The sequence below is a fragment of the Haplochromis burtoni genome, unplaced genomic scaffold (assembly GCF_018398535.1).
Source record: "Haplochromis burtoni strain Fernald_Lab_line unplaced genomic scaffold, NCSU_Asbu1 Contig_97, whole genome shotgun sequence".
Classification (NCBI taxonomy): domain Eukaryota; kingdom Metazoa; phylum Chordata; class Actinopteri; order Cichliformes; family Cichlidae; genus Haplochromis; species Haplochromis burtoni.
Window position 1 is genome coordinate 1,186,033 of NW_024582458.1, and position 25,602 is coordinate 1,211,634.

Below are 25,602 nucleotides of genomic sequence, written 5' to 3' on the forward strand. Positions count from 1 at the left end.
TTTTTAAAAAGTAACTAAGTAATTAATTACTTTTGAAAATAAGTAATCAGTAAAGTAACGGGATTACCTTTTGGGGGAAGTAATCAGTAATTAGTTACTGATTACTTTTTTCAAGTAACTTGACCAACAGTGTTGTTGACTAAGAAAAAGGGTTCAAACAAAAAGAAATTATTAGTGCTCACTGGAGGAGAAATGTTAAAGAAATCTGCTCATTCTACTCATAGATGTTTGATTAATTTAATGTGCCTGAGCAGGACAGAAGTAGCAGATGTGAACTAAGCTCAACAGTGGCTTTATAATAACAAGAACAAAACTTGAGGCGAAGCCTGTTTGCTCCACTTGAGCTTGAACGAACATGGAAAACAAGGAATTTCAACCATCTCTCTGATCCCTTTTAAGTATTAAACCACACTTAAAGCAACATTATTTGAAGCCTTTTGGATAAGAGTCCTAAGAGAGCAGGGAAACCTAAATTCAAGTGCAGAGCAGTAAGCTATGAGTACGGTGGTCCTTTAAATGGACTAAATCCTGTTTCACGGTGGAGTTTCCTTTTAATTGCGGCGCTACTTAATCCTGCAGCCATTGTCAATAAAGCAGCAGAGAGTGAGGTCCTTCAGATGAAAATGCCACAAGAAAAGAAACATAGCTTTTCTGACACAGGTAATAAAAGCAATCCTGAGAAAAACTGAACACAACAGCTTGTTCGCTGTGGGTCCATAATAAAAAATCTCAAAAATATGTAAAAACCCATTAAAGCGTCGCTACAGAGCTCAGCAATGACGTCCGCTTTTTCAACGGCTCTGGTTCCAGGAATGAAATTCGCACTTATTTGTCTACGGATATTTCAGAAAATTATACACAAATGATGCTGGAGATTATGTGGAGACTGTACGCCAATCATTCTCATGTGTTTTGTAAGTGTAAAAATATCAAACCTTACTGGGAAAGCATTGCAGTAACAATGAAGAAAGTGCTGGGGTATGACGTGCCGTGTGAGGCACGAGTAATATATTTTGGGATATGGGAAAATGTAACAATGGAGGACCATTACTTGTTTAAAATTATGTTGTTGTCAAGCAAAAAGGTAATAACAAAAAACAGGCTGAAAAGTGACCCTTTAAAACTGGAAGAATGGACTGATGTAATCGAGGACATATATATAATGGAGAAAATGACCTACACTTTGAGACTGAAATCTGACAAAGACCGAAAACAGTAGACAAAATGGATAGCCTATAAGACTCAGCCCCATAAGGCAGGGACCTCTCCTCGTTGTTTATTTTATTTTTAATTTTTTAAATTTTTTTTTAAGTGTCCTTTATTCCTTTTAGTTTGTTTCTTTTGTGTTCCTTTTCATATTTTTGTTTGCATGTACTATAAATTTGGAAAAAGTACAAAATAAAAAGTTTAAAAAAATTCTTTCAACTTTTATAATGCGAATTTACAGTACTGTGCAAATGTTTTAGGCAAGTGTGGAAAAATGCTGTCAGCAAAAAAACGCTTTCACAAATATAAATGATTGTTTAATGGCCCCGAATGTATTCTGCAGCAGGACAACGACCCCAAACACACAGCCAAAGCGCAAAGAAGAACTGGAAGTACTGGAAGTGATGGTACGGCCCCCACGGAGCCCTAATGTCAACATCATCGAGTGCGTCTGGGATTACATGAAGAGACAGAAGGCTGTGAGGAAGCCTACTTAGTTCTTCAAGATGTTTGGAACAACCTACCAGCCGAGGTCCTTCAAAAACTGTGTGCAAGTTTACCAAGAAGAAGGCAAAGGGTGGTCACACCAAATACTGTTTTTATTTTTTATCTTTTGTTCATTCACTGCATTTTGTTGATTGATGAAAATCAATTATTAACACTTCCATTTGTGAAAGCATTCTTTGTTTACAGCATATTTTCTCACCTGCCTAGAACCTTTGCACAGTACTGTGCTCTGTTGTCCAAGGAGGTATAATTAAGTCCAGTGTCCAACATTCATGGAGAAAAGGGATTCATGAGAAGAGTAACAATTTAACTATAAACCAGCTGAAATCCAAAGAAATAATATAGAATGTTCTGGATAAAGTTTTTTTTAAACAAAAACACATGAAGTACAGTCCTGCTATGACTCTGATGACAAATGAAGGTAAAAAACCCAATAGTAGTCTGTTTTTGGAAGGTTAATGACATCATTATCTGCCACTCCACAGCTGCCTACAAAAGTATGATTATGCTAGTCTTTAGTTTTTAGGAGAGGGAAAGTTTGCTTTTTTAAATAAAAGTCAAGTGCTGAGTTGAGAAAAGAACCACCTAAGGTATGAGGAAGACTCCAGAAACTGTTCCTACTTCATCCAAGAACGTGCTAATGCTAAAGCTGGAGAGGGCTAGAATGGCAGCTGAATGATTGTTCATGTGTATTAATACAGGGGCACAGCACTGCAGTACACTGAAAGCATGTGAGCTTAGTGGACGGTCCATATGTCATCATTTAACAAGTAAATGTAGTGCACATATAATTGACTATTTGACCCCTGCAGGAACCGACAGTCAAAAAATGACTTTTACGTTGCTCTTTTTTATGCTCAAAGTTCATCAGAAGTTACTTTCAGTGAACTGCTCAGTCAGAAGAGCCGCAATTGATTCATCGTTAATAAATAACAACAAACGGCGGCTCCTCTCCCCACCGCTTCTTACATCACTGACCTTTCCCTCTTCCACTCATTAAGCCACTGCGGTTAATGGTGGCATTTCAAACAATGTAACACCTTTGCTGATTAATCCATTCACCCATGCGTTTGGAATGTATCCATTAATTATGTGTATGTTAAGAAGAATTGTGCAGCACAAACATCAGTGCCATCACTCTAACCTTTAATCATGCACTTACTGCCCCGTATCCAGAGGGTGATGAACTGTGCGTGTAGTTTTCCTCCGTTTTTGAAGCGATCTTTAGAAATTTATTCTATAACCCAAATTCTTAAAAAGTAAGCACACTGTGTAAAATGTGCAAATCTCACAAATCTGTTTTATTGACAGTGGAATATAAAATATAAATCAAATGTTTAGCATTTTAATTAAAAAATAAGGTCATATTAGTGACATCGTGTTTATCACTGTGTAGCTTCCCCTCTTCCTGTAGCAACAGTTCGCACACATCTAACAACTGAGGAGACTAGTTGCTGGACTTTTGAGGCAGAAATGTTTTCCTGCACTTGTCTTTTATAGGAGTCTAGCTGCTCGGCAGCCTCGTGTCGTCTTTGTTTCTTTAGTTTTTTCATGTTTTCAGTTAGTGAAAGGTCTGGACGTCAGGCCACTTCGGCACACAGATCCTTCTACTTTGCTTTCTGAATAGATGGAGTATGTAGTTTAGCATCGTCTTGCCGAATTATGCAAGGCCTCTGCTGAAAAACACATCATGTGGATTTGAGCATATGTTGCCTTTTCAGTTGTGCAAGTTGCCAATTCCAAAAACACCGATGCACCGATACCATCAGAGATACTTTTGAACTCTTCTTTAGTCCAGAGGATGTGGCGTCCATGTTTCCAGAAATGTTCTCTTTGATTTGTCCCACCACGGAACAGTTTTCCACTTTTCTTGTGTTCAAACCGTGTTTCCTAGCTTCATTCCTGGATTCAGTAAGTTTAGAGAAAGAGAAGACTGCAACATTCCTGATTGTGTAGCGTCTTTTTTGCTTGATAGAGCAGATTAACCTGCATTCGAGGATGGCACTGTAAACTGTGGTCACAGACAGTGGTTTCTGGAAGTGTTTCGGAGTCTGTGCGGTGATCTCCATGCCAGGATCGTGCATGTTTTTGATGCAACGCCACGGGAGAAGATTATGGGCCTTGAATATTGAGTTTCTGCTTTGTACCTTGTTCTCCAGACTCTCACAATCTTTTGATGATATTATGTACTGTAAATAATAAGATATTCAAACAGTTTTACAATTTTGCAGATTGCTGAACCTCTGCTCATCTTTACTTGAGCAAAAAACTCTGTCTATGTCCAATAATATTATCAACCCTTAGTCGCTCATTGTGAACAAAATATGGGTTTATTTACATTTGTTGGAATTGTCATTGCACCTCCAGTAAACAGAGAAAGAAGCAGTAAGGTCACAGGGAGTCAAACGGGATCAATCAAATGCTTTGTTGTTTACTGTTTTTAAGAAACTGCCAAATAAGAAAAACAATAACATGATTACTCTCACACACCGAAAACACAAGAGCCTTACCTCATAAGAGGTGCTGATAAAAGCGTTTGCCATTGGCTAAACAGGTTGTTGATTACTCTCCCCTGATGGCAAGCCAAATCAGTTTTTTTATATGAAAAAGCCTGTGCTGTGTGGAGTACTGCCTCCAGTAATAACAACACACAGAGTTCATTTCAACCACATGTATAACATTCAAGTACTGATCGATATCCTCTGGTGTGTTTGTCGCCTTTCTTGCATAATGAAGCAAATTAACATAATGCCTGTTTATTTATCAGGTGCACGCTGTGCCTGAATGTCCAATCGTTATTTTCCAAACAACCTGACTAAATGATCTGATATCATAATCCAACATAAATAACAAATACAGGGGATCATATTTTTGCAAATGCCAACAGCAGAGTTCAGTTAAAGTTAGGTGTGGAAGTAGGCTGGTCCTAATAGACTCATCTCTCATCACCGGACTCATAATGGGGAGTCGGAGGGGGGCGGCGAGCTAAAATGAAAGTAGGATATACAATGTTTGTATAGAGAATCTTGTATTTTTCTTCTTTGGTGGCACAGGATTAATAACCGCGCTCGGCGTGGAGAGATTTAGCAGAAGATTAGGGTGGCTCTTACATCACTGTACTTGGCCTGCTTACAGTTTCGTCTCTCAGCACAGCAGACACAGTTTAATTCCTTTGAAATAAATGCTGTTTTGCAGAAGTGAGTAACATAAACTGAACAGGAGGCACTGTGTTGTAATGAAGAAGAATATAATGCAAGGTAATTAGTCAGTAAAGCTTGAACAAGCAGCGCAATAAAGCTCTGAAAGTACAGTACATGGCTGCTCCAATCCTTCATTCGGCAGCGCGGAGTGTGTGAGAAACATCTGTCGCGAAGCTGCCGAAGAAGGTCTAGCCCTTTTCTTCAGTTCTAAAAACACGTGGGTCGCCGGGAGCTCTCACCTCGGTAGACTCCAGGTTTTCCCCGTTCTTCATCCACCTGTATGAAGGCTTGGGCTTCCCGGTGGCTTTGCACTCCCACGCCAGCGAGTCATCGATGAGCTTCTGGACATCTTGGGGCGTCTCGATGAGATGAGGAGGAGCTGGAAAGAGCGGAAATACGAGGCAATTAGAGTGAACACTTTTTTTTCAATTCACAAATCTGATGTTCTCAAAACACCTCATACATGCAGCAAAACACTATGGTTAACCCACAAAAGTACTGTGCACATAAGATGTCATATCAGTGCTTAAGTTGGTGCTACTGAAATAAAACGTTTCTTTCAGACAGCGTGATCCAAAGCCATCAACATGTTTGGATGCTTTGTGGATTCCTGAAGTGTTACACTTATCTTGTCATTTCCTTGTCATTGACAGTGAATGCCTGCTGATGAGGAAATTTACACAGTACCTGAAATAAACATGCATGTGTAGTACTACACTTTCACTGGACTGGTCTTCTATAGGACTTTCCTACTCAAGTACTCAAAGCACTGTACACAACATGTCTCATTCACACAAGCACCTATTTTTCTGCATCTAAGTGCATGCTATTGCACCTAACATTCACACACATTCATGCTCCAAAGAACTTATCAGGGGCAACTCAGCGTTCAGTATCTTGTCCAAGGATGCTTTGGCATACAGACTCGAGAAGACAGGGATTGAACCACCAACCTTCTGATTAGTCTGACATTTAGTCAAATACACTCATCAGCCTCACACGTCACACCCTTCTTCCAACGCAACAGGGGAAGAACTACAGTAGACAACCATCATACCATCCATCCATCCTCTTTTCTCCTCTGCATCTTCTATATCCATGACCCACACATAAGGGCGTGGGAGATTTTCACAATTAGAAGCACTATTACAAGTGCAGGGATTTACACAATGAAATAATGCAAGCATAATGAGCAGAACTCTTTAAGTTTATCTGTTTTGATCGCGCAGACACATACAACCAATCTTTGTCCAAAGTGCAGACAGCCGCACTTTGTTATTTGCCCTAATTTTCTAACACATTTGTAAATGCTAAGAACGAATGAGAAATGATCTTTCTAATGTGCAGAAGTAAACTCTTGAAGGATGTCATACAGTGGGGCAAAAAAGTATTTAGTCATCCACCGATTGTGCAAGTTCCCCCACCTAAAATGATGACAGAGGTCAGTAATTTGCACCAGAGGTACACTTCAACTGTGAGAGACAGAATGTGAAAAAAAAATCCATGAATCCACATGGTAGGATTTGTAAAGAATTTATTCGTAAATCAGGGTGGAAAATAAGTATTTGGTCAATAACAAAAATACAACTCAATACTTTGTAACATAACCTTTGTTGGCAATAACAGAGGTCAAACGTTTACTATAGGTCTTTACCAGGTTTGCACACACAGTAGCTGGTATTTTGGCCCATTCCTCCATGCAGATCTTCTCGAGAGCAGTGATGTTTTGGGGCTGTCGCCGAGCAACACGGACTTTCAACTCCCGCCACAGATTTTCTATGGGGTTGAGGTCTGGAGACTGGCTAGGCCACTCCAGGACTTTCAAATGCTTCTTACGGAGCCACTCCTTTGTTGCCCGGGCGGTGTGTTTTGGATCATTGTCATGTTGGAAGACCCAGCCTCGTTTCATCTTCAAAGTTCTCACTGATGGAAGGAGGTTTTGGCTCAAAATCTCACGATACATGGCCCCATTCATTCTGTCCTTAACACGGATCAGTCGTCCTGTCCCCTTGGCAGAAAAACAGCCCCATAGCATGATGTTTCCACCCCCATGCTTCACAGTAGGTATGGTGTTCTTGGGATGCAACTCAGTATTCTTCTTCCTCCAAACACGACGAGTTGAGTTTATACCAAAAAGTTCTACTTTGGTTTCATCTGACCACATGACATTCTCCCAATCCTCTGCTGTATCATCCATGTGCTCTCTGGAAAACTTCAGACGGGCCTGGACATGCACTGGCTTCAGCAGCGGAACACGTCTGGCACTGCGGGATTTGATTCCCTGCCGTTGTAGTGTGTTACTGATGGTGACCTTTGTTACTTTGGTCCCAGCTCTCTGCAGGTCATTCACCAGGTCCCCCGTGTGGTTCTGGGATCTTTGCTCACCGTTCTCATGATCATTTTGACCCCACGGGATGAGATCTTGCGTGGAGCCCCAGATCGAGGGAGATTATCAGTGGTCTTGTATGTCTTCCATTTTCTTCCATTTTCTGATGATTGCTCCCACAGTTGATTTTTTCACACCAAGCTGCTTGCCTATTGTAGATTCACTCTTCCCAGTCTGGTGCAGGTCTACAATACTTTTCCTGGTGTCCTTCGAAAGCTCTTTGGTCTTGGCCATGGCGGAGTTTGGAGTCTGACTGTTTGAGGCTGTGGACAGGTGTCTTTTATACAGATGATGAGTTCAAACAGGTGCCATTCATACAGGTAACGAGTGGGGGACAGAAAAGCTTCTTACAGAAGACGTTACAGGTCTGTGAGAGCCAGAGATTTTCCTTGTTTGAGGTGACCAAATACTTATTTTCCACCCTGATTTACGAATAAATTCTTTACAAATCCTACCATGTGGATTCATGGATTTTTTTTTCACATTCTGTCTCTCACAGTTGAAGTGTACCTCTGGTGCAAATTACTGACCTCTGTCATCATTTTAAGTGGGGGAACTTGCACAATCGGTGGCTGACTAAATACTTTTTTGCCCCACTGTATTCTAACAACTGAAAATTGAACTGTAATATATGGAGGCAAGAAAAGGTTGCACTCTCTCTCTGCTGTTTGGGGGCATAATGCAGCTTTCGAGGAAGACTGCAGACCCTTTAACCCAGTTGTTATTTGCATTATTTATACTGGAACTGTGTAATAGACTGCAGAACATCAATCACAAAGTGCAGTGAATGACAGTGCTCATCATTTTAAAACTGAATAATGAATCAGTTCAGTCATTTATTATAAAAACAAATAGAACATGCATTTATGTCAGAAACCAAAGGTTGTTAATAAGCTGTTAAATCCAGTAAAAGGAGTGGTTTAGTAGTGTGGTTGTTGTGTGCTTTTATTCAATTCTAGTTACAAATTTTCTTCCCACTTGTAGCAACACTTGTAATTTCACATGATCCTGTGAATAAGAAAGATTTCACAGGACTCTAAGCAGTCCTGTGAAAAACTAACATCCCCGTCATTCGGCAGCGTGCAGAAGCACATTTATCAGCACTAACATGAAGTAATCCTTTACTTTATCAGTCTCTCACATATTTGCACTTTTGGCTCGTCTTTACAAAGTTGCTTCAGCTCATCGAGGTTTGTGGGCATTCACATATGCATGGCTCTCTTAAGGTCCAAACGCAAAGTTTCAATCAGGCTTTTCACAGAACTGCACAGGGTCTTATGAAAACTTTCTGCCCAGTAGACCACCAGATATAGTTAGACCAACCTGCCTGGCACCAACAAGCACACCATGTTCACTCAAAAAAATCTCCTTTCTTCCATCTCTACATGCCATAATGCAGTGAGCTGCTGCCACGTGAACGACTCATCAATGAGTACTTGAACAGCTGTACCTAATGAAGTGGCCAGTGAGTATGTGCATTATATATGTGTGTGTATACACAGACAGACAGACACACACACACACACACACACACACACAGATTTGTATATGTGCATACATTTGAGGTGTAGTGACGTGAGTGTCATGGGCCTGGGTCTGTGAGCCGGCGTTTTGTGTTTTTGAATTATTAATAGTCTTTCATGTCGTTGTTATTTAGTTTCTAGTCTCTTGATCTCTGTCTCCATACTTCCCCTTTGTTCCTTGTGTCACATCTAGTCAAGTTATGGTTTCATGTCTGTGCTTTTCACTGTCTCGTGTTTCCTGTTTTACTTTGACAGTCAGGCTTTTCTAGTTTTGCTTCTCCCGGTCTCGTTGCGTGTGATTTCTCCCAGTTGTGTGTGTCTCCTCCTGTGTCTCATTCCCTCGTTAACCCTCTGTGTATTTATGCCTTTTGTCTTCCTCTGTTTGTCGCCGGATCAACTGTGTATCCCCTGCTGCATTTCTCCATGTTCCAGGTTCATTGTTCCTTGTCTCAGGTTTTCGTATTCGGTCTTTAATTTCCTTATATTTGTTTTAAGGTTTTTCCCAGTTTTGTCATTCTCTCCTTTGCCTCGCTGTAATAAAGGCTCGCTTTCACTTTAAGTCTCTCACCGTCTGTGTCTGCACTTGGGTCCACACTCTCTCTCCACACGTCTGCATTAATTAACCAACAAGTGAATGATAACATCTGTCTTCATTGAAGTGCAGTAACAAACCCTGAATTACACATCTACTGCCTTTGGCTGGAGCTAAAAAAAAATGTAAAAAGATCACTGAACTCCTTTTATGCTTTCTTTTACTTTCCAAGTGTTCTTATATCTGAACAAAAAGGATGAAAACCAGATCCATATTCATTAGGGTGGGCACCGGCACCATAAAAACGCTCCATTCAATACAGTCTCGGTAAATAATGGTATAATTATACGGAGGGAGAATTGATTCTTGCTGTGTCATGCAAGTAACTCAGGGCTGGTTAATGACTAAGCTGGAAAAGAGGTACATAAAACTAGATCTTTAAAGCTCTCCCTGTGTGTAATGTTCTGTACGTTCCTCTTGATATGTAGGTCCAGCCACTATCATCCTATATCACACAAGGCCAGTAGCAGGACAAGAGGAATAGCTGACCACACTTTTCCATTCCACAGATCTCACCTAATGTCACCGTCAAGGACTGACCTTTTCACTTACAGTACAAATCCTGCTCTAATTGGCTTCGCTATACAGTATTTTGCCTTCAAGTAAAGCGTGATACACAGGAGAACACGGAGAAATTCAGTGGCTGCAAATCCCACTATCTCTGTGCATTACACATTCAGCATGTAGTCAAAGTGTGTGCGCGTGGGCCCGTGTGTGTTTTGGGAAAGAGAGAGACAAAAAAGTCTGATAAAAAGAGGTAGATGAGGCAACCAGAGGGGGTATTTGTGTAGTTTTGTTTAGCTATGCTGGAGTCTTGCACTGATACGACATCAAAATCCGACCAGTATGAAAGAGCGATTTGTGTTTGTGGATCATGTGCCGCTAAAATCATGCACGAAGTTGGTTGAGATCACTAACATCTGACTCGTATGGAGCCAGTGTTGTTGTTGTCAGTGCAGCTGAGGGGGGAAAAGTGATGAATTTCTTTTAAACTAAAAGCTGCTGGAAGATGAATCTTCAGTTATTTATCCTGCCACAGAGAAGACACGTTATTCTCAAATAGGTCCGGGGCAAAATATCGATTCGCTAACGTTTTGATTCGTCTTGCGATACATTATCACAACAGTGAGGCCAAATGTCAGTGATTTAAAGAAAAAATGTGTAGTTGCTTTAAATTTAAGCTTGGACAACAGGGCTAATTATGTGAAGGAACACACAAACATACACACTCTGAGCTGTCTGTTGTTTAAACTCTATATTTATTTCTAAAGCAGTAAAACAATTCAAATATTAAATTGCCAAAAAAAACACTGCTTTCTGAATGTATATGTTCACTCTTATTTTGAAGCCACTAACACATTTCAAAGAAACTGGGCAGATTTACCGCTGAGCTCTGCTAACTCAACAGATTCCAACGTTCCTTTGTGCACTGTATCATAGTCTAAGGAGCTTGCAAAGAAAAGCGTCTGGACTTCTGTAAGTTGCTTGAAGACATTTCACCTCTCATCCGAGAAGCGTCTTCAGGTCTAAGGTCAAATGGTGGAGAGTCCCAGATTTAAGCCCTATGGGAGTGTCCTGCAAGAAGGACATGGACCCCCTGTTGTTCCTCTACCTAATCATACGAGCCAGGGTTTGAAAATGGGTGTAGGTCACAATCAGGCCATGTCCACACTAATATGTTTTTGTTTGAAAATGCATCTTTTTCTCTCCGTTTTGGCCTTCTGTCCACACTGAGACGGCGTTTTTGGTCAAGGAACACGGAGCTTTTTGAAAATGTTCTCCAAAGGGGATGAAAAACGTCTTTTGAAAACGATGACGCATTTTACTTATATGATGCAGTCATGTGACCAATTCAACTAAGATGGCGGATGGTTTGTAGTCTTTATTCTTGCTCGCTTTTGCAACGTTGTACTCTTGTGTTACTCACAGCAACAACTCCATCTCATTGTCAGTCCGTTTAAAAAAACCTGGTGCTTTTCCTTGACAGTTTGCTGCGACATTTTAAAGAGCCGGAAACGAAATAAACAGAAGACGGAAATGACGTAGGTCGAATCGTCTTACGTTTCACGCATTCGCTGTACAGAACATAAGCGTTTTCAGTCGTTTCTTTTCGAAAACGACTGAAAACGACAGTGTGGATGCAGAGCATTTGTAGACGAATTAGCGTAGACGTAACCTCAGCCAAGGTTTCGGGTGAACCCGCTGTGAATCCTATCCCCACCCTATCATGTTATTGCCTGAGGTCAAAAGGCCCAGGGTGTGTGTTGGCGTTAAGGCGTCTGGGAAGGGATCTCTCCACCATTTGACCCTAGAACTGAAGAATCTTCTCGGTTGAGAGAACGTCTTCAAGCAACTTAAAGAAGTCCAGACGCTTTTCTTTCCAAGCTCCTTAGACTACAGTGGCCTGGATGACTGAGAACACAGACATACACTGTATCATCTACCTTCCAAATTCTGAAAGCTTAAATGGAAAGGGCTTTCCTTGTATAAAATGTTACCCTATTGGGTTGTATGCATTCATGCAGTATGAACATATATACTGGAATATTATTTTCAACAGCAGCACGGTGGTGCAGCGGTTTGCACTGTCACCTCACAGCAAAAAGGTCCTGGGCTCGTGTCAGATGTATGTATGAGCTTGCATGTTCCATCGAGGTACTCCAGCTTCTTCCTGCCTCTCGTCATATTAAAGCTAGAATAGGCTCCAGCCCGTAAGACTCAACTCACAGAAGATGGATGGATGGATCGAACTGTTTTTCCTGTTTTGTTTCGTTTTAATGTTGCATTTACATACCCGCTGCTATAACACCAAATGCTTTACACCAGCCTCTGTAAGCATTTGGGAAAAGAGGAGACGTAGTGATTTAATTTTGAAAGTGAAATGTTTTCATATTCTTGCTAAATATGAATGTTTCTGCTCAACAGTTTGGGCCTCGGCGGATATCTTCATTGCTTCAAAATGCTCCAAACGTTTTCAGTGGGTGACAGGTTTGAACTCAAGGCATGCCAGTTTAGCTCCTGCTGCTGGAATGTGTGCAGAACATAGTTTGGAATTGTTGCTGAAATGACAGAGACCTGGAAAAAGACATCGACTACATTATGTTGCTCCTGCATGCATTACAACCTGTTCCAGCTGAGATTGGGTGAGAGGTGGGGTACACCCCGCACAGGTCACCGGTGTGCTGCAGAGCTAACACACACAGACACACAGACAATAATTCACGCTCATGTGCACCTACAGCCAATCTAGAATCACCAGTTTATTTAACAAGCCTGTCTCTGGACAGTGGAATCAAACCCACTCACACACAGGGGGGACGTGAAAACTTGTGAGCAAACAAAGACTTGTTCCTGAGTCCATGGAGAGATTTCCACCACAGAACTGTGCCTGATTTTCAGGGCCTGGAGATTAAACCCATTGCCCCTGGTTTCCTCTCAGTGTTATCACTATATGTCAATAAAATTGACCATTTTTTTTATTCTTTGCTTGAGGTGTTTTCTATATGCAGTAAACACAAAATCACTAAATTCATATTGATGCTGTACATGAGTGCAAGCTTTGCAGGCATTCAGTCAGCTGCACCATATGTGCCTGTATACATTTGCTGCAACAAATGGGAAAGATGTGAAACTAGACTTTCTATAAACGTTACCATCACCACTTATTTAGCCTAACATCCATTCATGCTACACCAGCTCTCCATCAGAGTCTGACTGGGCTGCCCCCACCCACCACATTTTTCTGAGCCGCATTGTCATCGTTGTTCTTTGCCCCCCCCTCGCTGTCAGCATCCTTCGCTCTATCCCTCACCTGCTGCGCGCGCATCGACCCTCAGAAAACGCTTGCCAAATGAAAGCCGGCAGCCCGTCCCAGCCTGCACCGGGGCTAAGCACACAAACAATCAGGTGCGACGTCAAGAGGCTAAAGCAGAGGAAAGATGGGAATTTGCCTTATCGGTGGAATCACTACGAGATAATGCAGCGGTAAGCCAGCAAAAACACAAATGGGAACACAACAGGGAAACTAACCTGTCACAGTTCTGCATTTACTTCCCCTCTGAGTAATATCGACATCAGCAAGTGAGCAAAAGCCCATTTCTTTTCAAAGCATTTTCTTCACAGGGGAAATTTAACAAACCTTTTTGTCTATGGCTTGGATTTGCTGTTAGGAACTTCATCCAGTACAGAATTATGACTAATAAGGAGAAAAAACAATATGATCACAAGGTGCAGCTGATTTTGCAAATCTGCTTTGGCCTCAAGCTAAATCGTTTATTTATTAAAATACATGAAGACAGGAAAGAAGAGATGGAAACCTCCTGTAAAAATGCTGTTGTATTACAAACATAGCTCCTTCACATTTTCTGTGTATTAGAGAGAAAAACAAAGCAGTGCTTCTGTCTCTTAGTACATCAAGAGTGGTATTAAAAGTGTGACCGATGTGCCTCCATAAAGTAACACCTTCATTCCTTCCTGTCTAACACAAAAGCCATGCTCGCCTTTCACTGTAGCTTGCTTAGATGTACAAGAGATACCCTTATCGATTCCCCCATTGGCTTACACTGCTGACGAATGTCTCAAAGGCTTAATTCAAAGGGAGTTCAAAATAAGATTACTGATTTTTATCACCTGGCTGCAGACAGCAGGGGTGAGAGAGAGGGAGAGACTGACAAAAGCCATCAAAACTGAGAGAGGAGAGGTGGCTCAGAGGGACGAATCAAGCATTGGCGGATCACAGCGTGCTCCTGGCCCGTTAGAGTGAGCGAGGCTAAGTGCTTCCAGGGCTGTTATAAATAACGGCAAATTGTTTAATGCCTCAAATGAGTTATTTGTGACGGCTGACACAGCAGGACTGGAAGGGGAGAAAATAAGAAGGAAGAAAACAGAGAGATGTCGAGGTGGGAGGAAACGCCACAGAATGTGAAAAGCACAAGTAAACAGTCTCAAAGACCTTGGTGGAAATGAAATATCCTGGTTCAAATGTTGCTGCAAACATGAATGTAACAGCACAGTTTGATCTGGTTATTCAAAACTGCATTAGCAGCTGTTTCGAACAGTTACCAAGATAATTTACACATACAATTTGAAGATAAAGTCATTCGAAAAACTAAGTACACCCCTAATGCTTTCATAGGAATTCACCACAAAGCCAGGCCACGCAACGTTCAGAGAAACAGGAAAAAACACTGTGTTTTCGAGCTACAGGCCTCAGTTAGCATGTTAAAGTTCATGACAGTACAGAAAACATATGGCTTGTTTGGAAACGTTGCCAGGGGAAAAACTCTTTTTCTTGGTCAATGTTGCTAAAGATAGCATAGATGGTGGTGGAGGGGTGATGATTTGGGCTTGTTTTGCAGCTGCAGCACCCAGGCATCTTACAGTCTTTGAGTTGACCATAAACTCGATATAGTCAAAAGTGAGACTATCTGTTCAACACAAGTGTGGTTAAAACTGGGTCATGCAACAGGGCAATGGTCCCAAGGACAGAAGCAAACAGCAGAATGAATGAAAAAGTACCAGATGTGCATTGCAAGTTTGAGCTAAAAAAACTTCCCATAGCCATGTATGCTTCGCATGCTAGGATGTGGCAATGTACTATATCTCACGCCAACCGGTCACGGCAAATGGCCCCGCCCCTCCCTGAGCCTGGTTCTGTCAGAGGTTTCTTCCTGTTCAAAGGGAGTTTTTTCCTTCCCACTGTCGCCAAAGTGCTTGCTTATAGGGGGTGATTGTTGGGTTTTTCTCTGTATGTATTATTATAGGGTCTACCTTACAATATAAAGCGCCTTGAGGCGACTGTCGTTGTGATTTGGCGCTGTATAAATAAAATTGAATTGAATTGAATTACTATAGCTGTCCAGAGGTCTCTCTTGGCCAGCAACTAGCCATGAAATGAATGTAAATTCTCCATGTTCTTCTAATTGCTTTTGTTGCTCCAGCCCAGGACACATCTACCCAGTAAGCTGACTGAACATTCTCGCGTGGCTTGTAATGACGCATTTTTGCTCACTTGGATTTTCATCTGTGTGAAAAGTACACCAACAAAAGGTGTGAAAATGCTCTCAGAGAGCTATGTTTAAACAAATACCTGCAAAGGTCAATGAACTGATGTCATTTTGTAAAGAAGAGTGGACCAAAATTCCTCTAAACGGTGTGAGAGCCTGACAAAGTCATGCTGCTACAAACTATTGGAGCACTGGGATACTTATTTTTTATAGAATTGCAGAGACCAATGTTTAACCTCTGGTAACAATTTATGTAACGGTATAAAACCAGAACTTTAAAAAAAAGTCAGAAATTGGGTACAGGGTTCCCCTTCATTTAAAATTTAGATCTTTTATATTTACTTATTCATGCACTTCTAACACACGTCTTCAGACTGCAGGAATAATGCGGCGCACAAGGAGAAAAACCATCACGCAGCTGATACACATGATGGATACAGAATGAAACTTGTCAGAATGGATTACATGCTTTTCATCTGACTTAAATATTCAGTATAGCCTTAAAACCTAAGAGTAAAATTATTTTTAACCTTATTTCTTTTTGTATTTGGCAGAACACGGACTGTCTTTGGATACTGTACCATAAAATCTAAGAGAAACAGTGCAAATATGTACCCTTTACTCTTTCAGAAAATGTATTTACCTTTTTGACCTCTCAAAAGGTACACATAGGCACCTGGACACAGATTCTTCCTGTAGGAACATAAATTGACTTTTACTAGAATTCTTTTATCTAACAGTGTGGCTACACAAATAATACTCTAAATTCTTTCTTTCTTTCTTTCTTTCTTTCTTTCTTTCTTTCTTTCTTTCTTTCTTTCCTTCCTCTCTCCCTAAGTTTCAGTCCCTCTTTGATAACTTCAGAGAAGTTTGAGGGGAAAAAGGACAAAAGCATGATTAAGCATACAGAAAGATGGATATATATTCTATAAATCCTTTGGGGTTATGTGCTGTAAAAGTTTTCCCCTTTCCATACTTTTTTCTTTTCTTTTTTTTTTTTTTGGGGGGGGGGGGATATTTGTCACACTTACATGTTTCCGATCAGCAAACAAACTTTAATTTCAGTCAAAATAACCGGAGTAAATATAAAAGTTTTTAAATGATGTTTTCATTCATTAAGGGAAAAAAGCTGCCCAAACCTACCTGGTCCTGTGTGAAAAATTAATTACCCTCTAAATCCAATAACTGACTGTGCAAGTTTTGTGATGACTCACAATAAGTCTTTTGGCCCCGTCTTCTTTGTAACACCGCTTTAATTCAGCCACCGAAGAAAGGTTTTTGAGCAGAAATTGACTGTTTAAGTTAATCCCAAAAGATCTCAATCAGATTTAAGTCTGGACTTTGACTTGGCCACTCTAGTCTTCATTTAGGTTGTTTTTTTAAAGGCATTCAGAGGTTCAACTTGCATTCAACGTGCTGGTGTGTTTCAGGTCATTGTCCTGCTAAATAACCCAAGTGCTTTTGAGCTTCAGGAAATGAATTGTTTCTCTGGTAGAGAGCAGAATTCATGGTTCCATTAATTACAGCTAGTCTTCCAGGTCCTGAAGCACCAACGACTCTACCACCACCATATTTGACTTTTGGTATGATGTTCTTTCTATGAAACGCTGTGGTAGTTTTACACCAGGTGTAATTTGCGAAAACCTTTCAGGATCATCGAGATGTTTTTGGCAAATCTGAGGCAAGACTTTGTGTTCTTTTGGGTCAGCGGTGGTTTCGCCTTGACACCTCCTGGATGAGTCGTCAATGAGCTCTTGGGGTAATTTTGGTTGGTCGGCCAATCCTGTTGAAGGTTTTCTCGATTTGTGGATAATGGCTCTCGCTGTGGTTCACTGAAGTTCCAAAGCCTTAAAAATGGCTTTGGAAACCTTTCCAGACTGAAACAACAGTCTTTGTTTCTCATCTGTTCTTTTACTCAGTGATCTGAAACATGTAAGAGTGACAAATATGCGCCAAAATAATAAATCAAGATCTCCACATTTATCATTTTGCCAAAAATAAAAAGCAGCAAAAAACCTTTAAAATGTTGAGATGTGTGTGTTACTTGCAGATAGTGTTTCTCACAGTGGGTGTTTAATTTTGGAATTAAATAGTCTTTGGTAATCTCTACTTCTACTATCTGAACTCAGTGGGTGTGGCATCAACTGTGACACTGTCAGCAACAATGACTGAAATCTCCTAACCCCCCTTCCTGTTGATCCAGATGCTGCTGTGCAGATTAAGGCCCTGACATATGTGCCACTGGTCTATGTATAGTACATTTAACAGCTTTGATCTCCCGTCAAGTTGGACGTGAATCACGATGCCATCTGGTGGAAACCCAATACGAGGCTCACCAACAAGGTCGTATCCAAGGGCTCAGCCTCATCCACATCACCCTTTAATCTGGATCAAAATATTAGAGGCATCATGGCTGATGGCCTTTAATCATTTTGATGTGCCGTTAAAACAAACCTCTTTCCTCGCGCATGCCACGCCGAGCCTCTGCTGATCGCCGCAGCCGGCTTTGCGAGAAAAAGTTGTGTCTGCTTTTGCTGCCTTTCAGTCTGAGCAGGTCTGACAGATGTGGTGCACGGTGGTCAAATATTCATGCACGACTGGATCACCTACCGTAGAAAGAGAGCTTTCCTTTCACTGTGTTCATTCCCCTGGAGTTTTCAGCCACACACTCGTATGTGCCGGCATCCTCCTGCTGGAAATATGGGATTTCCAGCACGCCGCTGGCCTTTCTCATGTCCACTTTCCTAGGGAATGGCACATTGTCGACTCTCCTCCAGCTTATAGAAGGTGCTGGGCTGTGAAGAGAGGTAAATGTGTTTTTGAAGCTGGTAGGGTGACACAAGAGACAAAAATGTTTATATGCATTTACCTTTATTGGAAATGATAAAGCAGAATTAGAGTATGAGCTGCCAGAATGTAGAAAGCGTGTATACCAATTATCTGCAAGCAAAATTTTAAAAAGTATTCTTTTTATAAGTAAAACCATCACTGAGTCATACTTCACTCTTTCAGTAATTTTCAAGACTGGTGGATGTTGTGCTCGAATTAACCTTGAATTGAAATCTATAAGATCCAAGCTTCAAGAGGAGACTCTGCGAACTATGGATCAAATTCAGATGGCTTACCCTGTAAATGTCCTGCACCATAATTTTCATAAAGAACATGATGGCGTTCAAATCATCTAGCTAAGCAGATTGCATATATTAGTATCTGTTATGTGGAAAGGTATCTTGTATACATGAAGCATTAGGTTTACACTGATCTGATATTTGGATTGTAAATTGATGTGATACTGGATACTGACAAACTTAAATTGTGTGTTGTTCTGTGAATACACCAGGCATCAGCAGTAGTGCGCTGATTGCGCTGTTTGAAGGTGCCGCACCAAAGCTACGTTTGTTTGCAAAAGATGACGACTAAAACGTTTGATGATGAGTCACCGTCGTCCTCTCCCTCTCCTTTCTCGCACTCTTTATGATTTAACAGTTGCTGAGAAACTTTTATTGCAGACGAGTTCCTCTGGTCCACTCCATGTATGTGAGGAGATGCACACAATAAAACCGAGAGCAGGGAAGCTTTGCTGATGATAAATGGCAAAGACTCCTACACTGAGTTAAAATAAGTGCATTAGGTGAATGAACTAAATAAAATGTAACCTTGATGCCTTTGTTATATTCTATGGTACAAAAAATATCAATTTGAATATAGAAACTGCATCTGCTCTAGTCTACTGTTTCTTGCAGAAACGTCTTCATAGCCTTGCTCGTTTGCCTTCACATGCATATGAACTTGGTGACATCCTATTCCTAATCCGTAGAGTTTAATACGATATCAACCCACCCTCTGCAGCTATAACCGCTTCAACCCTTCTGGGAAGGCTTTCCACGAGGTTTACGAGTGTGTTTATGGGAATATTTGAACATTATTCAGAAGCACATTTGTGAGGTAGGACGGTAATGTTGGACAAGAAGGCCTGGCTTGCAGTCTCCACTCTAATACATGCCAAAGGTGTTCTATTGGGTTGAGGTCAGGACTCTGTGCAGGCCAGTCAAGATCTTCCACACCAAGTTTACTAATCCATCTCTTTATGGACCTTGCTTTGTGCACTGGTGCAAAGTCGTGTTGGAACAGGAAGGGACCATCCCCAAACTATGCCCACTATTTGGCTGAGCAGAGTATAGCCTTGTACACTTCATAATTCATCCAGCTACTTTGTTTGTTACACCAATCCAAACTAGAGACCCAGTTCTATTGGCAGCCATACATGCTAATACTATAGCACTGCTTCTACTTTGTTAATTTGGCTACTTCTAAAATTTTGAAAACCTGTCTGATAGGTTGGTTTGATTTGATTTGATTTGATTTTTTTCAGCCTAATAATGGCATCCCTCAACATCAGTCACTATCAGTCAACTGTGTAAATACTGAACTGAAAGTGGGGGACTGTGAATAGAAAAATGCTGTAATTCATAAGCAGTGAATGCAAATAATTTGAATTAAAGTTAAAAAGTTAATCAACATCTTGACTGTTTGAACTGAAATCTACTGTGGTGGATAAAGAGGCAAAACTGGAGACAAAAAAACAACAACAAATATGGCAATTGATGGTGATTCTGAATGAAAGTTTAATGTGGGGATTTCATTCTCTGTGGATGTGAAGCTGCAAAAATAACCTAGCACCACAGAGTTTAGTGTAACTGTTCAGCACTTTTTTACTTTAGCCGTGTGTTTTGTGCTTCAGTACACTGTGTTACAAAGCTGTATATTTTAGCTGAAGATCCTTACACCACAACACTCTCGAATTTGTCAGATGTGCAGCCAGGCTTGAAACATACCAGGGTTGTAGCGAAATGGCAAAGCACACGTTACGAAAACGTAACATTTTCTCACAACATATTTCTTTTAAATGGTCGTGAGCATGCTGAGCCTGTACTAAAAGTGAGCTTACTTTCCCAGGGCGAAGCATTCAAGTTTTACAGTGGATCCTTTGGCAACATGAACAAGCTCTGGAAACTGAACTTCAATCTTTGGCTCGTATTCACCCATAACACCTGAAAGAGAAATGCAAATGAGTGTTAGTGCAAAGAAAGATTTTTTTTATTCAAGTTTAACAAGTCAGGCAAAAGAAGTTAAAAAATACAGCGTTGTGGTTTCTTCTGTTGCTACCCAAAAGCTGAAAACATTTCTGTGTGCAGCATTATTTTTTTTACTTCCATGCTGAGCAGCAGACACCAGCACTGCTCTCAGCATTGTCACAGGATGCCCTCCCATTGAAAGTAATGAGAAGAAAAAGCAAAAAACATATTCTCTCCATGTGGACATGCGACACGCTGATGTTCAACTGACAAAACCCAAAAAAGAAAAAAACAACAACAAACAGACTGAGAATTCATAGACGGTTTGAGCTTTTACATCCAGATGAGTTTCATCTTGTTGTAGCGCTAACAGCTATGAACCAGAAAATGGGCCCATAAAATCCCCCTGGGTGCTGCCACTGTGTCTACAAAGCTTCCTGTTGGTGAAGCAGCTCTGGTGGATTATAATATTGCTGCTGTGCATGCTAAAAATCTCTGGATAGGCAGAGAAGAAGACAGAATGTGGATTTTCTGCTGTTCTGGCTTTGGTATAGATGTATTTGAGACTCGTGTCTTACATCCATAGGAAAGAAAAGCACCTGTGAATTTTATTCGTTTCCCTTAAAACGACACTGAGGTAAATTACATCAATGAATTTGCTACTTGGCGTGCTGTCATTTCTCCCAGCTCTGCCAGCGCTCAGCACGGGTGCACGAAATGCCGTTTTAAGGTACTGTCATCCACCAATGTAACAACAGGTTTTTCCCCCTTTGCTGCAATTCAGGGCTGTGTTGCACAAATAGCTCTAGAGATGGAGGAAACAGGCCAATTTCATCTCGTTGATTTGGTGAGGCATGTGTTATCAGGATGGCTCCCTGAGTGACTGTGAAAGCTCATTCAGATCCTTATCACAACTGTCACTGAAACTTAACCACAGCACTATCACCCATATTAAAGCAGACAGGAGGAAGTGGACGGGTAATTGTCTCATACCATAACCTTTTGTAGGGGACACATATTTAATGTGCCAACCTGAACCCCCCCACACCCCACCCCACCCGCACCCGCATCCCCTACCTGAGCTCCACTTCATGACGATGAGGTAGAGCTGACTCCTGATATGTTGGTGTTGCTGCTGTGCTGAACTAATGTTGTAATGAAAAAAGTGCAGAAGCAGAGAATGAAAGTGCTTTGGAATCTCTGCTGGACTCACCACTGACCAACTAGCTTAGCCGTCTTCTTGATATTAGATTTAGTTTCATCAACTTTTTTTAGTCCGACAGACGATAATAAGATAATATGTAAAAAAACATTTTGTGTTTATTTGCGACTTCTATTAAATTAGTGTGCATACTCACAAACACTGGATAAAACAGCAAAATTGCAGGTAAAAGTAATTTTATATTTATGAATGTAAAAATTGCGTCTTCGGGGAAATGTCTTTATTAAATCATTCAAAATGTTTATCTTTTAAGTTTATTTGTGTTTGTTTATGTATAAAAACATTATTCCCTTTAAATGTTTTCAAACTCAATACACTGATATACTGGACTTATTCATAGAAAATTCTACTTAAAACCATCAAGGTTATAACAGTTAATTAAAAACTGAAAAACTCAAACTAGGTGAGGAAAACATTTTAGTTAAAAAAAAGATGAAAACTAACTGGAATACATGTCCTTCAATGAAACAAAAATAAAGTGAGTATGTCTTTGCTTTCAGTCTTTGTTAGTTTGGTTGAACTTGTCAGTTCCGGTTTGGAAAGGCTGTTTCTGTTCCTGGAGACTGGGACGTCTGCACGGCATGAAGCCTTGTGTCTACATTGTGAACTTACTATAAACATATTACATCTTAATGCAATAAATACTTCATGTTATATAAAAAAGTTATGGTCCTGTCGTTTTGAACCCTATGTTTTAGACTTTGAATTCAGGGTTATTATTAAATTCTCTGTTTGATGATGTTTTCCTAGCGTTTGCTGTTTAGAGTTTCTTTACTTCTGTAACTGTCAGTTTCATATTTAGCTTTAGTTTTCCTTTGTCTTGGCTTCTATTTATTATTTCATTTTATATCCAGTTCATCGTCTCATTCAGTGTTTAGTTTTTAGTTGTTGTTACATTCTATCCTGTTTTTCCCCCAGTGTAGATTTCATACCAGCTGCATCATTCATTTAGTTTAGCCTAGCCTCCCAAATGTCTCGTTGTAATTTTTTGTGAAGCTTCATCTCTGTCTCATGTTACTTCCTGTTTAATGTTGATGGTCATTTCAGTTTTACTTCCTCATTAATTATTACCTAATTTAGTTCAGCTGTGTCTAGTTTCCCAGGTGTCTCCGCTCTGCCACAGTCATGTATATAGTTGCTGTCTTCCTTTGTCGTTTGTCAAGTTCTCTGTGTACTAAACCTGTGCTGTTTTCTCTGTTTGCTATTCCTAATATGCAATCGTTTAAGATACTTTGACTTCATACAGAGCCTGAATAAAGGTTTGGTTTTTATTCATGAAGTTCTGTGTCAAGAGTTTGATTTTGGTTCTTTTTGGCACCTCATGCTAAAAATAAATTAACACTTAAACTAAGCATTTTTTCAAATGATTAAAACAAAATCGAAATATTGGAAATCGACCTTAGAAACAATCTGAAACTAAGTTTCAAACATAAACTTAAAACAATATTAATATTAACACATATTAATATTCATGACCAGTGGTCATTAATGTAAATCAAAGCAAGCCTTTATTTCTAATCATAGGTTATTATAACTGAGTTAAACATTAATATTAAAGCTAGTATAGCATGTAAGTCATGTAAAAAAAGCTTAAAGTGTGCGTTGTGATTAGAAGTGATTCTGCCTACTTAAATGTCGTTTTTTTTATTACATCAAATCATCTATCATTATTGGGAAGATTATATTAAATGTCCTTTATGACATTCTCATATTTTTCAGCATTACTTAAGAATATGGAACATGCTTCTGGGATAGAAGCCTACAATTAGATTACTTGCTGAGAATGACCTTTCATCTGAAGTGGCTTGATAAGGCCAGCCTTAAGCATTAGGTCCACATGTAAAAGGACAGGCTGAAATTAGCAGAGGAGGAGATAATTAACCTTTGAATTTCATTCGTGTTCTTTGAAACAAAGTTTTTTGGGAGGTACCAACAGTAGCCATGTTGGCTTGCTACTATGGGTATGACCTGTACAAATTCTAAAGAGCGCTGCACTAAATCAGCCAAGTGATTCTGGCTTTCCTGTTGTATCAAAGAAACTGCAGTTTTGTTTTGTTTTTATAACAAAGGACCACAGAAATAGAAATCTGTTATCAAACCAAACATTCAAGAAAAACACTAATGGTTTGTCTTTGTAGAACACGAGATGTTTCATGATTATTTCATAAACCCTGCTTTGCTCCAAAGGTTGAGTAATAGACTGAGACCCAGCAGAATGATGAAGCACACAGCACATACTTTAGGAAATGAAGTAAATCAGTGACTACATACTGCCCAATATTGCCTTTAACTAATTTAATTATATGTAATTTTTCCAAAACATTCCATGCATAAATAAACCTTTAATTTTATATATATTTTAGTTACATTTTACTCAAATGACTGTTCTGATGTTTGAGGGTGAAGAATCATTTTTGAGTGTACCCCAACAGTCTATAAATTCTATCACAAAACAGTAAAACCTTTTTGTCGCACTAACCAGTGTTCTTATATGCTGTTAACTGGCATAAGTGTGAGCTCACCATCACTGCGGAGCACAAGTGGAGTGGGCGGGCCCTGGACACGGGTCTTGGTGACGGTGTTGGTCACCACACAAGTGTAGTTGCCAACATCTGAGGGCTCCACTTTAGCAATGTACAGATTCCCTGTCTCCTGGGAGATGAAGCGACGCGTATCCTGCTTCACAAATGTCGGGTACTCATTGAAGATCCAGGAAAATACCAGATCTGTGGATAAGGATATAAAAAAATATATTTAAATGCAGGAAGGGCTCATGAAAAGGGTAAAGGGAACTGAGATTTTTATGGGTGATGTGGCTGCGGTGTGAAATAAGCTTGAGACCACCTCTGGGGAGTGAAAACGGTGACTAAGTTGTATCATGCTAAGGTGAAAATTGATAACAGGATCCGTGAGAGGTTGAAAACAAATGTAATTATCCGGATTCACTTTAATGACCATTTTTCATGTTGATTAGGTCTGAATATGCAAATAGGGATTTGGGAGATGGGGTTTGTGTTGTCATGAATAATTACTGCTCCCTAGGCACCCTACTAGAATTCACAAAGGAGTTTCCAACAAAGATGGAAAAAAAGTAGATAGGGACAATAATAAGCAGAAAATGAAAAGAAATGATAAAAAACAAAAAACAAAATAAAAACCCAAACAAACAAAAAAGGTAAAAAAAAACCCTCTTTAGTCCAGATAAACCAGGCAACTGCCTTCAAGAAACTTCAGTCCAACTGGAAGGATTGTACCAAGAAGAAATACTCTGAAAGCCAGGAAACTTTGCATTTAGCATTCAACAATTTCTCTAAACATAAGTTTAGAAATTCCAGTTATTATCACTTCCAGGAAGTGTATCCATAAATGACAATGCCTGTGATTGAACGGTGAGAAACCATTTTGACCAGTTTGTGTTATACTGTGATGATCAAGCTTTCCTTCAGTAAAGGAAGTGCAAGCTAAAAATAGTTAAACTACTACTTTAATCACATTTAGTGTTAGCAGCAGTGCTAACTGCTAAACACATTTCAAGATCAAAATGAATCGATTATAGGCTTTTGTCTCCTTTAAAAAACCCTTAAAGCAACACACTTCTCTATCTATTTATATATACACACACATTCTCATTTTGCTATCTTAGTGAGGACATCTAATTGGCATAACGCTTTCTCTAGCTGCTTACCCTAACCATTATAACCCTGACATTAAAACCACATTTTGAGCCTCAAAAATGCTTTCAAACTCATGATGTGCGTCCCCACAAGTACAGTAGAATGCCAATTTCTGGTCCTCACAAGGATGCCTAAACAGGTACACACACACAGACACATACACACACACACACACACACACACACACACACACACACACACACACACACACA

At 40.1% G+C, this 25,602-nt stretch overlaps 1 protein-coding gene across 2 annotated transcripts in view; it reads right to left on the bottom strand.

Moving 5' to 3' along the window:
* The window catches only part of LOC102300736 (contactin-4), a 180,832-nt gene that overhangs the window by 57,783 nt on the left and 97,447 nt on the right, over positions 1 to 25,602 (bottom strand). For both annotated transcript variants that reach the window (XM_005933441.3, XM_005933440.3), the window contains exons 6-9: positions 24,239 to 24,442; positions 20,368 to 20,470; positions 18,030 to 18,214; positions 5,153 to 5,292 (exon numbers count right to left, since the gene is read on the bottom strand). In XM_005933441.3, the coding sequence (XP_005933503.1) occupies positions 5,153 to 5,292; positions 18,030 to 18,214; positions 20,368 to 20,470; positions 24,239 to 24,442 (632 nt within the window). The remainder of the gene's footprint in view (positions 1 to 5,152; positions 5,293 to 18,029; positions 18,215 to 20,367; positions 20,471 to 24,238; positions 24,443 to 25,602) is intronic.